This window comes from Nothobranchius furzeri, chromosome 6, assembly GCF_043380555.1.
Source record: "Nothobranchius furzeri strain GRZ-AD chromosome 6, NfurGRZ-RIMD1, whole genome shotgun sequence".
In the NCBI taxonomy this organism is placed as follows: Eukaryota; Metazoa; Chordata; class Actinopteri; order Cyprinodontiformes; family Nothobranchiidae; genus Nothobranchius; species Nothobranchius furzeri.
In genome coordinates, this window is record NC_091746.1 from 64,024,200 (window position 1) to 64,046,619 (window position 22,420).

Here is a 22,420-nt window from a genome sequence, read left to right on the forward strand (position 1 = left end):
ATTCTCCTTGTATTCTGAGATGGCAGAACAACAGCAAAACACAATGGTGGAGAACGAAGCCCCAAAAAGCTACATGGACCTGGCCTGCCGATGACATCACCCTATGGCAACATCACTGTGGCCCAGCTAACCAGTAAACTTTACTTCAGTTTACCAACAAAACAGCTCTAAGAGCAATTTTGGCATATAATTATTAAATCGCCACTCATAATTTAAACTATATACTTGCTGTTTTAAAACGCAGTTTCATGAGATTTCTGCTTCCCCAAAATTACCCAAATATTCTACATCAAAGTGCCAACGTCCAGTCATGTAGTGTGATGTCATCAGTAGGTGCAGAGCCCGAGATCTGGTGCCATTATGACTCCATATTCAATCATCACCAGCATGTCAATGGGTGAATGATCGTGTTGTGAAGCGCCTTGGGAGGTTGCTTTCAGACAACTCGGTCAGCTAGGGATTGTTGCAAAACATTTCCCCACCAGGACAGCAGAGGGCGTGGCGCTCTTCTGAGGTATCTGGTCCACAACAGCGTACTTACACTCTTTATATTGTTTTAATGTATTTCAGACTTTTTAACACAAATTTGTCCCTCATTCCCCTCCACCTCTTCATGCGATCAGCACCTCTAAACCCACGTTTCTCATCGTTTCCATCTACGAACAAAACGCTTGCTCCATATCTTTGTACTCAATTCAGTCACGGGTGAATAAACGTTTCATATTTTCTGCGATGCATTCGTCAACCTGTTCCATGTGTGCAGCTGAACATTTCTTTACTTTTTGAAGTGGCAAAGACGGAGCTGTGGATGAATAAAAACAGGAAGCAGCATCCTAACCAATCACAAGCTTGCGGCCTCAGTCTCTTTCGACGGATACTTAAAATTGGGGCATGTCTCAGTCTTCCTCCGCAAGCCTGTTAAGCGCTCTTGCATCGATGGATAACGGCGTTGCGTGTGTCCGTCCCGACGTAGAAGACAGAAAAATGACCAGGTGAGAAAAACCCAATCTCTTCTACGTCACATGGACAATAAGCACTTACGACCCCACACACCTTGGCCTGGGACCGTGGAAGGCGGTGCCTTTTTAGCCACGAGAGAGCAGAGCACGTCTCAGCGTGTAGAAGCTAACAGTTAGCATTAGTAACTCTAGAACATAACATTCAGGCTTGAGATATTTGTGGGGATAAAACATCAACACTTTTTTTTAACCAAAGAAAATGTTTTACAACAGAGGCTGCCGAAGACTCGCTTTGCTGCTAGCCAATCAGAGGGGAGACATTTGCCTTTAATCCCATCGTTTCTCAGTCCCCGCCCCAACATCTGGAGCGCATTTATTCCACAGAAACGACTGACAAGGCATTCATTCATGCGAGAGATAGCAGTAAATGTGTCACGACTTTACAATGTGAAACATTTTTAAGGTAAAACCTGAAACCTGAAGGGTGGGAAAACTTTCAATCCGACCAGCAGCACAGCAGCTTTCCTTTGTGCTTTTGTCTGAATGAGTAAATGCAAACTGTTCCTGAACTAAAGGAGTAATCGTTTCAAATTCTTTTATAATATTGAACAAAAGAATCATGACTTTTTCATAACCGAGCAGCACTCACGCGGTGAAATCCATCCAAATGGGTGATCAGAAACAAAACATCCCCAATGAAAATTGCTAGAATTTGTTCCCTTCAGCTTTTTAATTTAAGATGTTGGCTTAAAACATTGCATTTATTATTTCTCACAAACTTCTGCCATTTTTATTCACAAACATATTCAATGAACAGTGAAAACAATTATAAATCTTGTCGTAAAACATTGCAAGAAAAAAACGGTGAAGCTGACAAAAGCTGTAGAAGAGGAAGAAAAGCAGAAATATTTCCGAACTATAATTAAGTCATCAAAATCAAACAGAGGTGAGTTTTTTTTTTAAACATTTTGCTCGAGATTTAATCTCCGTGTGCTGAACCGTGTGGCTCTAGGGGAAATAAAGCCCTCCGGTCCTCCGCTGCAATAAGACCGATCCGTCCGTTCTGATGGGATTTTACAGACAGAAGAGGGAAGAGTGAGCAAACATGGTGGCACGTTAGTAAACAGTAGATATAAGGATTTCAGAGCAGAGACTTTGGGCTTCGCCTCTGTGGTTCCAAAGGAGGCCCGACTGAAGGAATGGACTTTAAACACGAGGATCTCTCCCAGCGAGACCAGAAATCATCCTTCAAGCTTCACAGAGTCCAACGTGTTCCTAGCTTCTTTGTACTCCTCCGATTCACCCAGATCCTTTTCCATTTCCTCCTGGAAAAACACAAACAAGTTTGGTTTCAACTTCCATCTACTGCACTTGAAACACAAATCTGGATTTTTGACGACAAACGCACAGAAATGTGCCCAAGAGAGCTGTGGACGTTAATGCGGTGCAGCAGAGGGACATGGTGAGTGGGAGGCGTCCTTTAACGGAGTGTGTCTGAGCTCCTGTGGCGGTCGCCGTAGTGACAGCGCTGCTAATGAACTGTGATGAGCGTGTGCATGTCTGTCTCGGGGAGGATGAGTTCTAGGAGACGGGACACGTCTTTAATTCCAGGTTAGCTCCCTCTGCCTACCATCCAGCTCTCACGCTGGTGACTCACACCTCCAGCAGCCTGGCTGCTGCTCTGCATTAATTGAGATGACCCCGGCACTCGCCATGCTCGCGTTTGCTTCTCAGCATATCAGCTGAAGTCCTGAGGGAGTGGGCGTGCTGGCCAGTGGAATAGCTGGACCCATAAATAGATAATTAGTGCAATGTGTTTAAGTCCTGTTTCAGACTCAAACGTTGGGTGTTAAAAGGGTCAAAAGAAGCTTCTTTTTTATTTTTAACTGGCTATTTCAGATTTGTGATTCCCGTGAAGCTTTACGAACAAACCCACATTTTCCCCACGTTGAACCCATCATCACAAAGCTTTAACCTCTCAGCCACAATCATCTGTGTCGGCTGCAGGCATTCAGGCCACGTGAGAGTCCATCTGATGGTCCAACTGACACGGAGTTGGTTGGTGACTTATTCTGTGTTCCATGGGGGATGAGCATTTCCAGCTACTAGTTTCTTTCTGATCCCCCTAAATCAGAACTCTGGATGAACGATCGGCCACTTTGTGAGTTCTTAATACACGATCATGTGATCACCAAAGCCGCTTTGTTATTTTGCGGAGCTCCTGAATGACCCAGGGTCTGTTGTGTCAACTAATTTACACATCAGGGTTTCCCCTGGTTTAAAAGTGATGCCTGTAGCAGTGAGCGGCGGCGAGGTGGTGTCTGGGTGGTAGGAGCCCGATGCTTGAGCTGGCAGCGGTGTGTCGGTCACAGGTTTGTGAGATCGGGCACATTTAAGCTTTTCCAAGGGCACAACTCACAGTAACTGGAATTAGTGAAGCTCGGCCCGACCACGTTTTCCAAAGGCACGGTTTGGTATTTTCCCTCAACTTTTCCCCCAAGTTTGAAGCTAGTTTTCCAGGAGCACTACTCAGTCACTCGGACCGGTGTCGCTCGGCCCGACCACGGTTCGGTATTTTCCCTTCTCCCCAATTTTTTGTCCCTGCTCCGTCGAGGTAGTCGGCAAGGCTGAGTCGAGCTAATATTGTGACTCTGGCTGCTGATTGGCTAGGGGGCGGAGTCACTGGTTGCTCCGGAGTTTCTTGCCTGCAGCCATTTCCTGGTTCAGAGTCCAACAAAAAAAAACAGTTACTGCTAATGGGGATCCAAACAATAAACAAAAATAAACTAAATGTTGAATATTGAAACAAGCATTGGGTTTTGGTTTTTAAAGGGACATTTTTTACTTGACTGGTGAATACTAGATCCAGAACTCAGGAAAAGTTTTGTATTTTTCCCTCAACGCAGGAACACACCACAGCTCATGAGTCCATTTGTATTAGCAGACGTCGGCTGGGAAGATATTTTACTGTATAAAGATCTAAAGTTTGTTATTTCTGGAAAAAACTGTAGAAAATGTTTAGATGTGGAAGGAAACGAGCGGGAGGAGCTGCTCAGAGGAAACAGTCATTTCTTCAGAAAGTGTGTCTGCTGCTCATTTTACACACATGTAACACAATTAACTACACCTCACATTCAGACATGTGCTCCACAAGGAGAAGAATAAGGATGTATTCATTTAATAATCATGATCATTAAGCTGCAACTAGTGTGGGAAGGACTTGACTATTTAAACTTCATGTGTGTTCTGGTGTATTCCCATGCTTCGACGTGTGAGTTGACAAACAATGATAATTAAATAAATCAAGGCTACAATCTGGTTCATAAGGAGTTACTGAGTTTGCTTAACATCATTTTTTATTAACACAACCCCAAATTACAAAAGCTTTGATCCTTTTCTTTGTATAGGAGGAGATAATGCAAAGAAGGATTCTCCAGAGAATCAAGAAAATGATGGACAACCTGAGCATTCTCTTCACAAGACTGTCTGACAACAGAAGAGTTTCTTCAGTCAGAGGCTTCTTCAGTTTCACTGCAACACTGACCGCTACTGGAGATCCTTCCTGCCAACAGCCATTTGTAATATACAACAACTCTTTGATGACTTGATTATTATTGTTATTCTGAGCTACTACAGCAATCAATTTTCCTCTGGGATCAATAAAGTATTTTTGAATTGAATTTGAATATCAGTTTTGTTGTACACGTGTGCAATGACAGTAAACCATCTTGAATCTTGAACATTCCCTGGGAGAGATTATTCTGTACTTTTGGGCTGTTTTTTTTGGGGGGGGGGGGGGGGGGGGGGGAATACTTTTTCACAGTAAATCTTTTATGAACAAATTAAATTAAGAAATAAAATCGTCAGTAATTTTTAGTCAGAATTAACAAGTCCACCCTGGAAAACTGTAACTGAAGCATCTTTAGTTTTTATGACGTCTTTATTCAAACTCAGTCTGAGAAAAACAATAAAAATGCTTGGTCTTCAAATTAGACTGAAACTCATTTATAGCAACAACTACTCTTCAATTTTCCTCATTTCTGATTGGATCAACATGTTGGCTCCATCAGCGTAGACCCTTTATCGCTACAAGCTTTACTAATATCCAGTGTTATTATTCAGGTCTGGTCCTGCAGTGTGAGCAGACATGTATGTGTAACACAAGTGTTACTTACTAGTAACTGGAGGAGGTCGGCGTGTGCCATGGCCAGACGGCGATGACAGTCTGGGATCATCATTCTGGACTCCTGCAACACCTCCATCTGAAATCAGACAAAGATACCGTCAGTATCGGCACCATCTTTGTTTACAAACACCCCCGCAAGTGCCTCAGGCTCTGTACGTCATTAACAGCTATTATTGTTTTGTTTTCTGGTCTTTTTTTAGTTTAGTTTAGAAGATTGGTCTTAACCACTTGGTGCAAGAATACTTATCTGCTAGATTCAGCTAAAGCCTGGTTTATTGTAGTAACATGCAGGGTGTCCCACATATGCTCAGCTGTGGATAACATCTCCCCCAACAGGCCAGCAGTATGAAAAATGCTATTGAGTTATTGATCGGGCTGGGAGTTGGGTAGCGGGGGAGCACCTCGATGTGCCGGTATACCTGGATGAATGAAGAAACCTTGAGGCGAGGGCGCGGTGATCAGGCGTAAAGAGGTATTACTGCTCCTGTAGTGAGACTGTTACTGCCCGGCGAACTTGCACAGCAACAGATAATGTGGAATTCCCTCTAGCCTGCACTCTAAAGAGCAGAAAAGGGCTGGCTAACGTTGTCAGACACACCCGCTCCTGACAGACGCTCCCACAGCAATCCTCAAACATGGACACAGTCACTCAAACGACAGTGTGCACAAATAACCTTCTGCCATGGTGATTATGTGTAAATGAATCTGAGCAACCAACGCAGTAGACAACTAGCTGAGGTGACTCACTGCCACCTAGATGTGTGAAGTTGAGCCAGACCAGTGGAGGGGAAAGTCACGGTGCCCTCCCAGAGTGGTGGAATAATCCCATCAGGAGGGGATGAAGACAACACTTACAGCGTATTGATTTCATTAAAACATAAAACTCTGAGCCATCCTGCCTCAAACCCTCCCATCTTCAACCATAATCCATCTGGCCTCCTAATCCACCCGTTTAACACCAACAGAGCCTGCTGCTCAGACTCCAACACCACTCTGAATGAACAAACAAAACTCAAACGGAATTTCATCTGCTGCAGTTTGAACTTGTACTTGTGGACCAATCATAGGCCTGTGACCTTATTAAAATGAACATGAAGCAGTAATGTGTGTGTGTGTGTGTGTGTGTGTGTGTTGTGCCCCACTCTCAGAAAAAAGAAAACATTTTAAGTCATTAACATCACATTTCTCCTATCGTGCTTAGATTTTAAACATTTTCTGTGCAAAATGACAACTACTTCAATTTCAGTTACTAAAAGGAAGAGCCATATTTATTTTGTCTCCAACAGCAGCTGAATCTCATTCACCATAACCGTGATGCTAATGGGCTCGACATACGCGAGGCGACGAGCGGCAGCGGCCAGCGGCAAAAGCCAGCAACGTGCTCTGTTCCAGAGCAAATAGCAAGTCTTGCATTGTTTTGATTGGCTGTAAGATTAGAGGGAATTTTAGGTCATTAAAGCAGCTCAGTTTAAAAAGTGGGAGATATGAAGTCTCACAGGGTTTTCTTAGAGTTAAGTGAAGTCTTGCTTCTGACTTTATTATATAAAAGAAGACTACATGAATGGGTTCATCCCAAATAACAAACAGAAAAAGAAATGGTGAACATGAGACCACACCAACAACCAACTCACCAGCATTTTCCCATGCTGCTGCCTTTTTGTGACGATCTCTACATTCTTTTGTGGAAATGCTGTAAAGCTCTGGGAAATCCAACACAGCAATTATTTACCTTTCCTTCATGTTTGCCTGAAGATACTGAGAAGCATCCTGTCCGCTCACTGGTCAGTCAATAAAGCCTCCGCTGGTTGGTCATTGTCCGAGCAACGGCGATGAAAAGTTGAAAATTTCTACTTTCTGGGATCGCACCGCTGGCTCGGCTCGCCTGTGCACGACACATGCATGAGCGCATAATTTCACATGCATGTTTTTCGCATGTTGCTTAGCAGGAGGGAGACCCGAGATTATCGCTTTGCCCCGCATGTCTCATTGAAAATGAATGGAGGAGAGGCGATGTCGCCTGCCATGTGTCGAGCCCATTAGATGGGTGTATTAGTAGAGGTGCTGAAAAAAATTGATTCAAGTCTGAATCGGGATTCTTATTTATAAAGATTCAGAATGGAATCACAAAGGTTCAGAATCGATTCCTGGAACTCAAATGTTTGGCATGTTACAGGTTTGAGACACACTTTTGTATGCTTTTTTGGTCTTTGTTAGGAGAGTCAGTACTCCGTTTACTTTTGTGGTCCCATAAATTGGGATGATTTATTTTCTAATCTGCTGATAAGTGGGGACTAGAATGTAATTTATTTTTCCATACTCAGAAATTTGAGATATTCTCATATTTATTTTCTAAGTTGATAAGTGAGTACTCAGGATTACTCGTGTTTATTTGAAGTTATTGATAAATTAGAGAAAACATTTTCCTTTGTAAGAAATCTGAGGCACTTTTTTTAAACAGGTTGAGGACTCAAATGTTAAACTTGTTTCCACAGATTTGACCGTATTACTTTCAAAGCTACTGTTAGGTAACTAATGATTTGTTATATTTTTCAAAGGAAAGCAAAAATAAATGTTGCCTTTTGGTCAAAAGATTGCTTTGTTTACAGTTTTAGAATCACTTTAGTTTACATTGTAAATTAGCATTTTTTTTTTAGCATGACCAGTTTTAAGTAAAATAAAAAATTTCTAGTAGCTTTAACTAACTTGCACAACAAAGTAGTTCATCCTGGAACTGACACTCTGTTAATACTGATTGTGAATCGATTCTGAATCGAATCGGCACCCCGAGAATCGGAATCGAATCAAATCGTGAGTTGCTCTGAGATTCACATCCCTATGTATTAGTATGAGTTGATGTATTATAGGAACCAGATATTCGTGATATGTGTTTGTTTATTTAGCAGATTTACCTTTTATCCAATGTTTTAATCTAACATGCATGTTTTTGACTTGTGAAAGAAAACTCCCACATGCACGGGGTAACATAAAAAACCAGAACCTGCAACCTTTTTGCTGCAAAGCATCAGTGCTACTAACTGTAACATCAAATAAGAATAGCTTCAACCAAATGTCATAGAAAAGTTTATATTTTCACATGAATCACCAAGAAAAAGTCTGAATCAATACATGGAAAAAAGGATCAGAGATGAAAGTTTTCAGTCTTATTTGTTTAACATGGAGAGGGTAGGACTTTAAAGTCAATAGGGGGTGTTCAAGTTCCCTTTGGTTTCCCATCTGCATTACACTTTTCTGTCTAGTTCTTCTACATGTTGATGGTTGGATATATTTGAGACCCACAGCACACGGCATTCCTTTTCGCTAAATGAAAGATGTTATAACATAAGCAAAACACTTCTGCCACGAGCACAAGGTTGAAGTTAGGCAGGTACAACAGAGTTTCTGTGTGTAACACTGTAATACTGTCCATACCGGTAACTTGGTGTTTTGTGAATTTCTCTTTGCGTGCATGACAGAATTATTTGTGCACAAGCATTTTGATAATTGTCCTTACAAGTTTATGGAACATTTTTATGGCCACCAACAATTTACTTTTTATGAAAAAGAAACTGAGCAGCACAAAGTTTTCATTAAGACAAACAAAAATAAATGATGTCTTCATTAAGACAAACAAAAAAGGTACAACTGAGGAAAAGTTAAAGGTACATGTGATTAAGATTAGATATCAGTCGATACGGTTCATGGCTGTTATCTAGAGTTTTTCTGCCTTATTTACATTGTAAAATGTCACCAGTGCAACACAGAACTTTCACCAACCGCTGGATCTTAATCACATGAACTTCACAGTAGGGCTGGACGATATATTGATATTTTAAAAAATATCGATATAATTTGTAAACAAGATACAAGATGACTTAATATCTTTATATCAATATAACTGGTCAAACTGCTATGCTAGCAATTAGCCGCTATGCTAGCGACATGTTGCTCCGTCTCTAAGCAGCTATTACATGCATTCTCATTCTCACAAGTTTGCTCATATCTGAGAGCCTCTGGATAAATGTGCAGCTCTAAACTTTGCATTTGGCGTTCTGGTTTTTTAATTATTTGGGGACGTTCAACGCCAACTGAGTTCTGTTTTCCATCCTGCTTGTGAGGAGCCGGAGAGATGAGCCAAACCCCTCCCTCCCCTGTGTAATCAGGAAACATCTACGAATTGCCGGAGTGGCCAAATTACCTCAAACGTATTGTAAGGGTTTGAATCGTAAACTATAGAGTAAACATTTTATTTTGAAGGCAAGCTCAACGGGTGAGAAATGTTGTTCTGGTTCCGTTTTTTTTCCGCTCTGGTTTGCTATGCTAGTAAATACTCCGTTACGAGCGATTCTGTTGAAAAAGTTAAGAGTTTGTAAGGCGTGGGTTACGGCAACAGTAGCCTGAAAATAATACTTATAAAAGAGCAACCAGAGACTCTGAGTCATAACAGTATAATTGCTGATATGAGCCAATACTGTTAGACTGCAGCCATGTTTGCCCTGATAACTAACAACTCCACGGTGCATGACCCATGTGATCCTCAGAAGATGCAATTACATCATCATAAATTTAGCTTAACATGATAGATTTTTGTTTCTCTGGACAAGAAATAAACGATATGGCCACCTCTAGATGATATTTAAATAATTTTACATTAATTATCAATATATAATTAAAAAGGTCCTGTGGAACATTTGATACACCTCTAGCTCTGAACTGTGTGTGTGTGTGTGTGTGTGTGTGTGTGTTAGCAGACAGCTGTACTTGTGTTACTAAAGCTCAGACTGGTAGAGAATAGGCACTAAGGTTAAAGTTTGACAACAATCAATACATTTTCATGCATTTAATCTACTGATTTATGTTCATAATTTCTCAAGACAGCTTGAAGTGAGTTAACTTGTAAATAATTTACAGGAGGAAAAATATCGATATATATCGTATATCGGAATTCAGCAAAAAAGATAGATATATATATTTTGATCCATATCGCCCAGCCCAATTTCACAGTATTAAAACCAAAATTTTGCCAAAGTTACTTAAAGAAAAATAAATCAGTAGACAGAAAAACAGGCACATCATTTCACCATGTACTGTTGTTCAATTTATAACAAAATGAGCAGCTCAAAAGTGAAAAAAGAAGCATTTAGGAAAACAATGAAAAAACTGTTTGACAACTACAACCTTGGGTTAGAAAGGACAGAACTAAGAAGGTAGACTAATATATTGGTTGGCCAATATTTGACATTTTCATACACCTGCATCGGCCAACATACCTCCTTAAGAAACCAAATTTAAAGTCAGGCACATCCCCAGGTAGTCCGGAGCTGCTGCAGAAATTAAATGTAAATTTATGTTTCTGAATAATACCTGCATAATAAAGGCTCTAAAAAATGTTCAACTAAACAGCAAATTGCTGGTTAAATTTTATAGACTAAAATACTAGTTGAAGCCCTTATAGTGGGTATTTTGTTTTACAAAAATACACAACGGCCCCTTATTTTGAGTAAACAGTGGCCTTTTTCAGCAAAGCTTCTAAAAATGCTATTTTAAAATCTTAACCTATGATGTAATTAGGGGGAGCTATAAGCTAGTCCTACCTGAAGCTCAGTGTGGCCAGTAGGTAATTTTTGGGTACAGAGGTCGTGTTATCGAGCCAGTGTGTGCTCATTAGTTTTGGACTGCATTCATTTTTCTTAAAAAAATGTGTGTGTGGAGGATGTAGAAACTCCAGCGGGTCCGGACATCGGGTCCACGGGTTTCCAAATAAGAGAATGAATGGCACCATTTCCCGTTCCTGGTGCGTTTTGTGCAGCTGAAAACACGGCCGTTTCTGGTGCGCACTTCAGACTGGAGGATTACAATCCCAGTGATGTGAAGGGAGTTCAACATGCCTCCTATCCTCCAGAGCCTCACGGCAAAGTTTTGATAAATACTTGCAGGCTTCTAGAGCCCAGGTCAGCCTTTGAACCAGGTCAAGGAGGTCCACGCTGGGCTCCAGAAGAGGATGCTGAGCTTTTAAAAATCCCTAGCAGGCCGGGGAAGCTGGTTTATGGGTCGGAGCCAGGTCAGAGCAGCCTGCCCTGAACAGGAGGACTCCATAAAGAGCTACGTTACGTGAACGGATATTAGCAAGCATGAAACCACTGAGAAACGCTCAATTATAGTTTATTATTGTCAAGGATCAATATCATATTTAATGACCAATACTATGTTTTAATTGTCTGGTACATGACAGTAAGGTGTACAATATTGTGATGTTAGCACACGAGTTTAAGCTAGCTAGCTAGCATCGTTCATTCACCGAGACACCTCCTCGCTCCACAGAACCTCCCGACACCCCAGCTTGGCATGCAGCAGGCTCATAACTGTATGGTTGTGGTCCACCATATGTATAATTATAAACATTTAAAGTTTCCCCTGTGTCATAGCCAGCATTAAAATCCATATTTTTCTCTGATTCAAGCTAAATGGTAAACTGGTAAATGGCCTGCAGTGTTCCACCTACACAGACTCAGGCATGGCGCTGCGCCATGGCTGAAATTCCAGCGCCACGCCTACGAGATTCTTGACACTCAGCTTTAAGGGGTTAGATTGGGGGGTTAAACCACCAAATAGTTCTCGAGCCCAGCCACAGCTGCAGCTCAATGCTCCCCACGGGGATGGAGACGAATTTCACCAGTATGAGAAGATCAGTGTTGGGAACGTTACTTTAAAAAAGTAATCAGTTATAGTTACTGATTACTTTGTCAAAAAAGTAACTCAGTTACTAACTAAGTTAGAAGATTATAAAAGTAACTAATTACCAAGAAAAATAACTACTTAGTTACTTTTTTTCATTAAAGCATGCAAGAATCACTAAAATAGTGAAATATAAATGACTAGTGACTGGAACATAATAAAATGTATGTCCAAATGTTTTTTATAAACCTGAATAATTTAAATAAATAAGCACTTAACAGGAGGAACTACTAACAGGAGCATTACACTTATCTAGACTAATAAAAGTCACTGTGTGATATTTAACAAGACCCCAATCAGCTAAAATTTTAAATTGCAAATAGAAACACCTGTAAAGGTTCCCGAGCCTTTAAATGGTCTCTCAGTCTAGTTAAATTACAGAAATAAATGTAATTTTGCACAGCATTTTAATTTTTCCAGCTTCACATAATTGTGTGTTTTTAGCAGCATTTCTGTTGCTGGTAATCTAGTAATGGTTAAATAAATAAATAAAATCATTTAAAATGACACTAGAAGAGGCACGAGCCTGATGGAGGACTTATATGTACTAACTTGGGTCAGACCCAACCACAGAAGATCTGAAGCTGGGTGGTAAACACACACACAGGTAGTTCTAATAACACCTGAGCTCCATGACGTCTGAGACTGATGCATCAGTGTTGCAGCGGGACTAAAGACATGATCAGAAACAGGTTACAGCTGGATGATCTAGGAAGGTAGAAGATCAGGACGTCTGAGCGGTGAACAGGTGAGCGGACCTTCGGGACGTCCCGCTGTCACGCCAAGAAGGTCACGGCAGTAGATTCGTTGCTGCAGCAACAGAAACGACGTTTTGGTAAAAGAAGACGTAATTAATTAGTTTGCTCGTTACAGAAAGAAATATTTTTTATTAACGTGGTTATTTTAAACGGCGTTATTCCCATCACTGCTCTGTTGGGTCTACAGCAGGCAGCGACTGAGACAGTGAGAACACTGAGGGTCTCCGCCCACCCAGCCAATCATCATCGTGTTTGTAAGCGCGTTACCGACACCTCTCTCTCCCTGGCTGCAGCTGAAGTGTGGCGGTCAGAAAGCCTCACACTGTTGCTCAACGTTCGACAAGCACATAGTAACGCACAACCTTCCGTCCCCAGTAACGGTAACGGCGTTGCAACAGTGGGAAAAGTAATTAGATTATTCCGTTACCTAAAAAAGAACACCGTTAGTAACGACGTTATATTTAAACGGCGTTACTCCCAACACTGTAGATGATGACTATGGGACTTTAACAAAAGACTGAATACCTGTTTCTTAATCACATATTCATCTCCTGCCTCTGCTTTCAGGCGCTCAACCTTCTCTTCCTGCTTCTTTGCTTCATCCATGTAGAGAAACTCCTCCTTGGCCAGCCTGAGGGAAGGAAACAACATGATTAAAGGCAATGACAGTGTTGTTTCTGTAAAGATCCAACTGAGCCACAACAGGCTAGCTGTGTGGTGGTCACCTATTACTACACAAGACCATCAGTCTTCTTAAGCCTGATTTATGCTTCTCCGTCTGCGTCAGTGCGGAGACATGCAACGCCATTATCCGTCCTTGCGTAGGGCACGCAAGTACGTACGGAGTCGAGCTCTCTTTTTTAAACATCCATCGAACGAGACGGATTAAGCCTGGTTTATGCTTCTCCGTCAGCTCCGCAAGGGACAGACACGCACGGACTGACGGAAGCGTTTTGCTCTTTCACTTCTCCGTTTCCTGGAGAGTGTTGCAAAGCAATTGCCCGGCAGGACAGCAGAGGGCGTAGCGCTGTTCTGTGGTATCCTGTCATGTATCGGTCCAAGATAGTGTGTTTATATTGTGTTTTTTGTATATAAGAGACTTTTAACACGGACGTATTTGTCTCTCATTCTCCCACCGCTTCATGTGCTCCCCACCTCTAAACCCACGTTTCCTGTCATTTCCGTCCACAAATAAAACGCTTGCTGCACATCTTTTCACTCCTCCAGTCACGGGAGAACTAAATGTTCATATTTTTAGAGTTTTTTCGCGAGGTATTCTTCAAGCTTCTCCGTGTCTGCAGCTAGTTAAACTCGGCTCTCTTTGCAATGGCGGCGCTGTAAACAACAGCGGCGTCCTGACCAATCACAAGCTTGCGTAATCCGTCTCGTTCGACGGATGTTTAAAAAAGAGAGCTCGACTCCGTATGTACTTGCGTGCCCTACGCAAGGACGGATAATGGCGTTGCGTGTCTCCGCACTGACGCAGACGGAGAAGCATAAACCAGGCTTTACACACTATGATTCCACTGGTTGAAGAAAGAGTGAGATAATCTTCCCGGTCTCAAAGACACACACCTAAATAACAACCACCAAACACACCAACCTTCCTCATAAGCTGCTGCTAAGTGAAGCATAACCTTAAGAAAAAGGCTGACATTTGACTCATCTTCATACTTGGATGTGAAAGAAACATTATACAAGACACAACTGCACAAGTTACATTTAAATTCTTGATTAAACTTTCACCATTAAAGTAAAATGAAACCAATTTGAAAGCAACAGCTGAAAGTGTTAAAAGCTTTGTATGGGATTAGATTTGTGCCAATAGGATCAAGAAAAAACACTTTGGAGAGCTAACAAATTTTAAGACATTGAGAGAAAAAACATTTGTTTCAAAAGAAAAATGACCAATAGCTTGGGCTAAAACAAAACAAAACACATTTGTAAGCAAACTGACTATTTAGATATCCTGTTTTCTGTAGCAGCTCCATTCACAAAGACAGAAAAAGGACTGGGGGAATGTACTGTAATGAATGCTATTCACTTTTAAATAAAAACATTTAGTTTGTTTAAATTATCACCAGTTGCATATTTAACAAAGAACTGGTCATAAAATCCTCAATTACCTTATTACTAGCAACACAAATGCCAAATACTTACATGAAGTGAAGTAAAAATAGATTAAATTCATTATCTGCTCGTCATCAGCGGTATTGTGTACAGTGTGTACTTGTACACAAAATTCTGTTAACACATCATCGTTCTTTTTTATCCATTCACACACACACACACACACACACACACACACACACACACACACACACACACACACACACACACACTTACTTCTTTTTAGAGATTAATTGATCATCAATTCAATCCCTAATTTGGACCAAGTCAGGTGGTAAATGGGCCACTTCTCATTGATTGGTAGTGAAAATGGCTCGAGTACATAGATAAATTTTGATTATTTATCAATTACTGGCCAAATGGAGCTAAATCTATTAAACAGATTCAGACCCTGATTGGCATAATAGAGTTTGAAAATATTGCTATTGATAATGATTTCCACCTAATTGTCTTTTTCCGGCTGTGGCCGCTCAACAAAATGACAACACAAATTTCATTTTTCATAAAATCAGCTGTGTGTAAGTGAGTAATCCTTCATTAGTCAGTCATATTACCGGAGACCCTTCCCTCCGTCTCACACTGCTCCTCGCATAGCCCAGGAAGCCAACAGCACTCTGTCATATTTTACATCAATTACTGCTCATTGTAACACGGTTCCATCAAGAAGCTTTTAAACAGGCACCATATGCAATACCACCTCCTGTCTTCCACTCTCCAGCTAGACGCAGAATGAGTGATGTCGCCTGTTTGGAGCGGAGGAAGGTGGCACACAGAGGAGAAAAAGATGGAGGAAGGGAGGTTGGAATCATTTGAATAAAACTGAAGGACAGTCTAATAACAAAATGCCCATTCCTCCCCTTCCAGTCCTGATGTTAATTTCTTATTTCTAGGAGTGCTGTGTGAATGAGGGGTGGGGTCGTGGCTGGTTTTAAATAGACCTGCCACCTCAGGCTTAATGGAAAAGGCAGCTCTCTGGAAAATAGAAAAAAAGGGAATTAGAGCCAGCCGATACACACATATTCGGCCGCCTTCTCCAGCACTGTATTTTTGAGACACGGTGTAGTCTGTGCTGGGACCAGAATGACAAAGGCAAATTACTGTTGTCATTTTATTAAGGGCATCCGCCTCGCTAGGGCAGGGAGGCACTGACTGGAATGTGCAAAAGCCACTGGAAATAGGCCTGGCTAAAAGAGCCGGCGAGTTCTCCTGTAAACCTGGAAGGGTGGAGGGAACGGGGAAAGGAGAGCACACAAGAGAAATGACAGCCAGCGCCTTTAAACCCAACACCCTGATTAAAGGTTCACGTTATGGCAGTACTTTTGGTCTACAGGGACTAAAATGTAATATCTCCTGTCTTACCCTGAAAGAGTTTACTCAACCTCAGACCCAATGGTACGGTAGAAAGAGACAATATGATTGTCTCCATCCGCACACGCTGTGACATAACCAAACTTCATCATTACCCTTAAGGACGTCTGTTGGTAATCTGACCACACCAAAACACAATCGGTAACGTGACACAACCCAAAGTCTGCCATGATGCTAAATACTCTTACAGCTTCATACAAGCTAACAAACTCCATCCATCCATTCATCCATCTTCCGCTTATCCGGAGGCGGGTAACAAATAAACTCAATATTGCAAATAGATAATAATTAGGGCCGCAACGATTCGTCGACGTTGTCGACAAATATCGACAATAGAAACAGTCGACAATGAATATCATTGTTGACGTTGTCGCCAGACGTGTTTTTTCCGACCGAGTGAGGCATCTCATTTCATTACAATCTCTGCCGAGAGTCGCACATGCACAATAGCTTCTCTAATGAGCGCCAAGTAACAGAAATGGCAGCGTCCAACACAGCAGCCACGCGTACCAAGATATCTACAGTTTGGGAGCATTCTAGCCTGGATTCGGCGAATAAAAAGTTGACCTGCATTATTAGCAAAGCAGTCGTCGCGTATCACGGCAGCACGTCGCTGATGCATGAACACTTAACGAGAAAGCACGTCGGACAGTTGAATGAAACAAGTCTGACTCACCTTGGTAAGATTTAAATAACACGAAAGCCAATACGTTTTATTTTGGATGTACGTTGTACATTTTTTAAACATAATTTCGCTCTTAAAAAAGTGATTTAATGTTATGCCTGACTGTGCCTGACAAAAGATTTTTCATTTTATTTATACATTTATGTCTATACTGACTGAGCACTGTGCCTAATTGGTGTTAGACAGCGTTTTTATTTACTTTTAGTATGAATTGGCCTATCAGCAGCAAAGTTCAATAAAATATGCATTTTCCATTGAAGTATCCCTCTTTTTGTGTTTATTATCATTTTTCACAAAATTAAAGCATTCTCATGCTAAATTTAAGAAAAATTTAATAATTATCCGATTAGTCGACTAATCATTTCAATAGTCTGTGACTAGTCGACTATTAAAACAGTCGTTAGTTGCAGCCATAATAATAATAATAATAATAATAATATTTATAATAACTTTTAATGCACTTTATATTTCAGGAATCTCATAATAATAATAATAATAACAATAATAATATTTATAATAACTTTTAATGCACTTCATATTTCAGGAATCTCAAAGTGCTACAGAACACACAACTAAAAAAAAGGAGATATTAAAAATAGCGGTTATAAAATACATTTAGCTAAAGGCTTTTCTAAAAAGGTTGATGCCTGTTTAAAGGCATCAACAGTTTGTGGAGCCCTTAAATAGACACTTGCTAAAAACAAAAATAATACCTGTTTTATTGGGACAGGACTGATGGCATCAGGATAGCTAGTCAAACAGTGAAGAGGAGCACTTAGGCTAACATGGGAGATTTAGGTGGTATAATATACATATTTATTTAGGGTCTATTTGAATATTTCAATGACAAAAATAAATCCCTACAGCTTAATTTTCAGGCTTGATACTCTTCATAAACCACATCCCAGCATATTGCTCTGTGATCATGTTTCATGGGGACAGGTATTACTGTTGGACATCATGCTAATGCTATGATCTGTGCGACAGAGGAAAGAAGAAAATAGGGGAAAATCTCAAAGAAAAAGACAAAAAAGGTCAAACAATTAGGGCCTTGGCAAACATAAGACAAGCAAAAACGCTTCAGCAAAGTCTTGATTACAACAATGTGGGATCAACAATTTTGCACAAAGATCTGATGCAGTTCTGATCATAATAATATTCTGTGCAAAGTTCTGCAAACACAATCCGTCTTTACAAGATGGATTATTAGAGTACACAATTGCTAAAATAATCAATGGCTGTAAATTCTAAGTTTGTAGCTGGTTTTGTATTTGTATTTATGTATTTAGCAGACACTTTTGTCCAAAGCGACTTACAAGTGATAATCGGCATATTGCCCTTGAGGCTAACAACAACAATAACAAACAACAACATTGACATCAGTCATGGAGAGGAGGGAACAAGGAGTGGAGAGTAGAGGGGGGGATGGGTGCAGGCAAGGTGCTAGTTAAGATGCTCTCTGAAGAGCAGGGTCTTCAGGAGTTTCTTGAAAATTGAAAAGGAAGCCGCAGTTCTGGTAGTGCTTGGAAGGTCATTCCACATTTGTGGAATGATGCATGAGAAGAGTCTGGATTGTCCTGAGCGTGGTGTAGGCACTGCTAGCCGACGATCCTGTGATGACCGGAGCGGCCGGGCCGAGACGTAAGCCTTTGCAAGAGGATTCAGGTAGATGGGAGCCGTACCATCACTGACTTTGTATGCTAGTGTTAGCAATTTGAATTTGATGCGTGCTGCTAGCGGTAGCCAGTGGAGCTCAATGAACAGAGGGGCGACGTGTGATCTTTTTGGCTGATTGAAGACCAGACACGCCACTGCGTTCTGGACCATTTGAAGAACTGTACTGGACTGCCTGGAAGACCAGTTAGAAGGGCATTGCAGTAATCGAGGCGGGAGATGACAGTAGATTGCACCAGGAGCTGGGTGGCATGTTGTGTTAGGTATGGTCTGATCTATCTATCTATATTTACAGCAAACTTTGTTATAAATACTTTTAATTTGGCTTTTTGTAAGTCTAACACCATAATGGTGGGATTTTCAATGAAATGGAGAAAAGAAGGGGAGGGATCAGAGCAGCCCGAAGACCTCTTATGATGAATTAAATGGAAACCGTGTTCCCTCGCCCGGACGTGGGTCACCGGGGCCCCCCTCTGGAGCCAGGCCTGGAGGTGGGGCACATTGGTGAGCTCCTGGTGGCTGGGCTTTCACCACCGGAACCCGGCCGGGCACAGCCCGAAGAGGAAACGTGGGTCCCCCTTCCCATGGGCTCACCACTCATGGGAGGGGCTAAAGGGGTCGGGTGCAGTGTGTGACGGGTGGTAGTCGAGGGCGGAGACCTTGGCGGTCTGATCCTCAGCTAGAGAAGCTGGCTCTTGGGAGACAGGAATGTCTTGGCACATGGAATGTCACCTCTCTGGTGGGGAAGGAGCCTGAGTTGGTGTGTGAGGTTGAGAGGTTCCGACTAGATATATGATAAATGACCCGCACTTGTATAGCGCCTCTCAGAGTAAGGACTCCAAAGCGCTTTACACTACAGTGCATCATTCATCCATTCACACACACATTCACACACTGGTGGGGATGAGCTATGATGTGGCCACAGCTGCCCTGGGGCGCACTTACAGAGGCGAGGCTGCCGAGCACAGGCGCCACCGGACCCTCCGACCACCACCAGCAGGCAAGGTGGGTTAAGTGTCTTGCCCAAGGACACAACAGCAGAATTCTCTGTCCAGAGCCGGGATCGAACCTGCAATCTTCCGATTACTGGACAACCCTCTCAACCTGTTGAGCTACTGCTGCCCCATATATAGTCAGACTCACCTCAAAGCATGGCTCTGGCTCTTGAACCAGTTTCCTGGGAGGGGTTGGACTTTCTACCACTCTGGAGTTGCTCCCACTGAGAGGCACCGAGAAGGGGTGGGCATACTAGTTGCCCCCCATCTTGGTGCCTGTACGTTGGGGTTTACCCCAGTGAATGAGAGGGTAGCCTCCCTCCGCCTACGTGTGGGAGGGCGGGTTCTGACTGGTCTGTGCTTATGCACCAAACTACAGTTCAGACTACCCACCCTTTTTGGAGAACTTGGAGGGGGTGCTGGAAAGCGCTCCTTCCGGTGACTCCCTCGTTCTGCTGGGGGACTTTAACACTCACGTGGGCAACGACAGTGAGACCTGGAGAGGTGTGGTTGGGAGGAACGGCCCCCCGATCTGAATTCGAGTGGTGTTTTGTTACTGGACTTCTGTGCCAGTCATGGATTGTCCACAATGAACACCATGCTCAGACATAAAGGCGTCCATATGTGCTCTTGGCACCAGGATACCTTAGGCTGCAGCTCGATGATCGACTTTCTTGTTGTTTTATCTGACCTGCGGCCGCATGTCTTGGACACTTGGGTTAAGAGAGGGGCAGAGCTGTCAACTGACCACTACCTGGTGGTGAGTTGGCTCAGATGGTGGGGGAGGATGCCGGTCAGACCAGGCAGGCCCAAACGTATTGCGAGGGTCTGCTGGGAACGTCTGGCAGAGTCTCCTGTCAGAAGGAGCTTCAATTCCCTCTTCCGAAAGAACTTCCACCTGGCCAAGGAACGCCTTGGGATTCCCCCGGAGGAGCTAGCCCAAGTGGCTGGGGAGAGGGAAGTCTGGGCCTCTCGCCTTAAGCTACTGCCCCCGCGACCCAACTCTGGATAAGCGAATGAAAATGGATGGATGGATGGAAAAAGACAGGCAGGCATTGCAGAGACAAAGTGAACATGAGAGATGACTGAAAATATCAGATAATAACAAGCTCTTACTGGAAACTATGCACTCAAAGCCTTTTACAGTAAAGCCCGTGGGAATATTAAATAGAGTTCAGTCTACAAGACTTAAAACAAGCTTCCTACCATGTTTAATATATTTGTATTTAAAAGATATACTTGCTTCGTTTTCCATCGTATTTTAGTTATATTACTGTTTATTATCTTTACAAAACACCAACAGCAGTGCCTTAACATTCGAATATTAAACAGTGAGTGATAAATGATAGTGCAATGATCACATTTCATGATCTGATCGTCTGTGCTGCATTTGCTTGTAAGCCCCGTGACACGTTTTCGTGTGCACTTTAAAGTCTTCACATTCGAGAAGATCTGTTTATTTAAAAGTGAAAATTCAGATATCGCTGCATGAAGGCATGCATAATAGCAATGTGCTAACTCACCCAACAACGGTCAAGTAGCGAACCGATATTTTATGCTAATAGTGTCGGGCGTCGTTGAGATTATATGCATTCGCTTGACACAGTAAAACCAACAACAGTCAATGGAAACAAAAAACAAAGGCTGGTTACGTTAACCGTTTAGCTAGGGCCGCGCTCCAACACCGGTGAATGGTAGGCAGACAAGGGACTAACACGCTGCTTCGTCCGGCTAAGTTCTCTTTCAAGGCACCGGCTCTATCGGCTAAGCTAGTTAGCTTGTTAGCATTAGAATAACGTTTCCCGTTGTAAGCACATTGTTCAAATACATTTGAATTTTAAAAAGTAAAACGAGTCCTCACCTTTTAACGACGCCTGTTTTAATTTTGATTTGCCTTAGTCTTGGGTCTGCCATGGCCGCAGAATTGTGTTTTCAGCTGTAAATGGAAGGTTCTCACTGTAACGAGTTCAGCTAACTGCGGCTGAGAAGGTGTACTTCAGGGATGACAAGCTGCTCACAGATAAATCGATCTGTGGAGTTTATTGAGTCTTTCTGCCTGGCAGGATCGCTGAGATGTGATCTGAGCCACCTGGTTGTTTAAAACGTTATAAAACATGTTTTCTTTTTATTGGTAAATATTTAACATGTTTAAAAATAAGGTTGTGCCACTATTGTCAGTACAGCTGTTAGCAGATCCGTGTTGTGCAAAGGTAGTTTTGGAGCACAAACGGCTTCAGTCTAAATATTTTTTGATTAAACAGTTGCTAAAAAGTAAATATGTTTGAAAAAACAGAACAAATACCAAAAGACATTGCATACACATGTAAAAACATGGAGGAAATTTGAAGAAAACTCAAAGCAACTAGACTATTTTTCCACAATATGCCATCACAAAACTACAGTTCACAAATATTAACCTTCTGTTGGTCGATTGTTTAAATTTTTTTATTGTTCAAAACAATAATCCTAAAAAGCTTTTTAGGTCCATTGCGGGATCCCAGCCGTGAAGCATGGACGTCATTCTGTGAAGTGAAGTTCAGTTACATTTGTTGTTATAGATTTTCATTCTTCTTTACATGTAAAAGAGAAAAAGGGCAAATAACATTTTTGTGGTGGTGGTGGTGGGGCGTGTGTGTGTGTGTGTGTGTGTGTGTGTGTGGGGGGGGGGGGGTCTGGGCTCTAAACTAGTTGTAGACACAAGTTTCAAAGTCCAAGCCTAAAAAATGGAAGCTTTAACAAGAATTATGGTCTCAGTGGACAACATCAAGTTCACCAGGGAGGGTGACAAAAACTACACATTACCTTTTTGGACTGTATGAAACACATTAGAAGAGACTGAAACCTTAAAGGAACAACTTTTCTTTTTAAAATTGAAACTGTTCTTTGAGCAACAATACAACTCACAAAACTTTAGCTCACAATGACTCAGTAGC

The 22,420-nt window shown here is 42.0% G+C and overlaps 1 protein-coding gene across 1 annotated transcript; it reads right to left on the reverse strand.

Annotated features, from left to right (window-relative positions):
- Nucleotides 1-1,665: 1,665 nt before the first annotated feature.
- tbca (tubulin cofactor a) lies at nucleotides 1,666-21,509 on the reverse strand. The gene is made up of 4 exons (XM_015943122.3): nucleotides 21,349-21,509; nucleotides 13,161-13,266; nucleotides 5,135-5,221; nucleotides 1,666-2,284 (listed from the first exon to the last, which is right to left on the reverse strand). Exons 1-4 carry the CDS (start codon nucleotides 21,399-21,401, stop codon nucleotides 2,201-2,203), a joined length of 330 nt encoding a protein of 109 aa, XP_015798608.1. The 5' UTR covers nucleotides 21,402-21,509; the 3' UTR covers nucleotides 1,666-2,200.
- Nucleotides 21,510-22,420: the final 911 nt, after the last annotated feature.

Coding starts and splice junctions, on each gene's coding strand:
- tbca (XM_015943122.3), bottom strand. CDS start 21,401: ATGGCAGACCCAAGACTAAGGCAAATCAAAATTAAAACAGGCGTCGTT. Junction 5,222..13,160: donor AATATGTGATTAAGAAACAG/GTATTCAGTCTT, acceptor GTCTGATTTCAG/ATGGAGGTGTTGCAGGAGTC. Junction 2,285..5,134: donor CCGACCTCCTCCAGTTACTA/GTAAGTAACACT, acceptor GTGTTTTTCCAG/GAGGAAATGGAAAAGGATCT.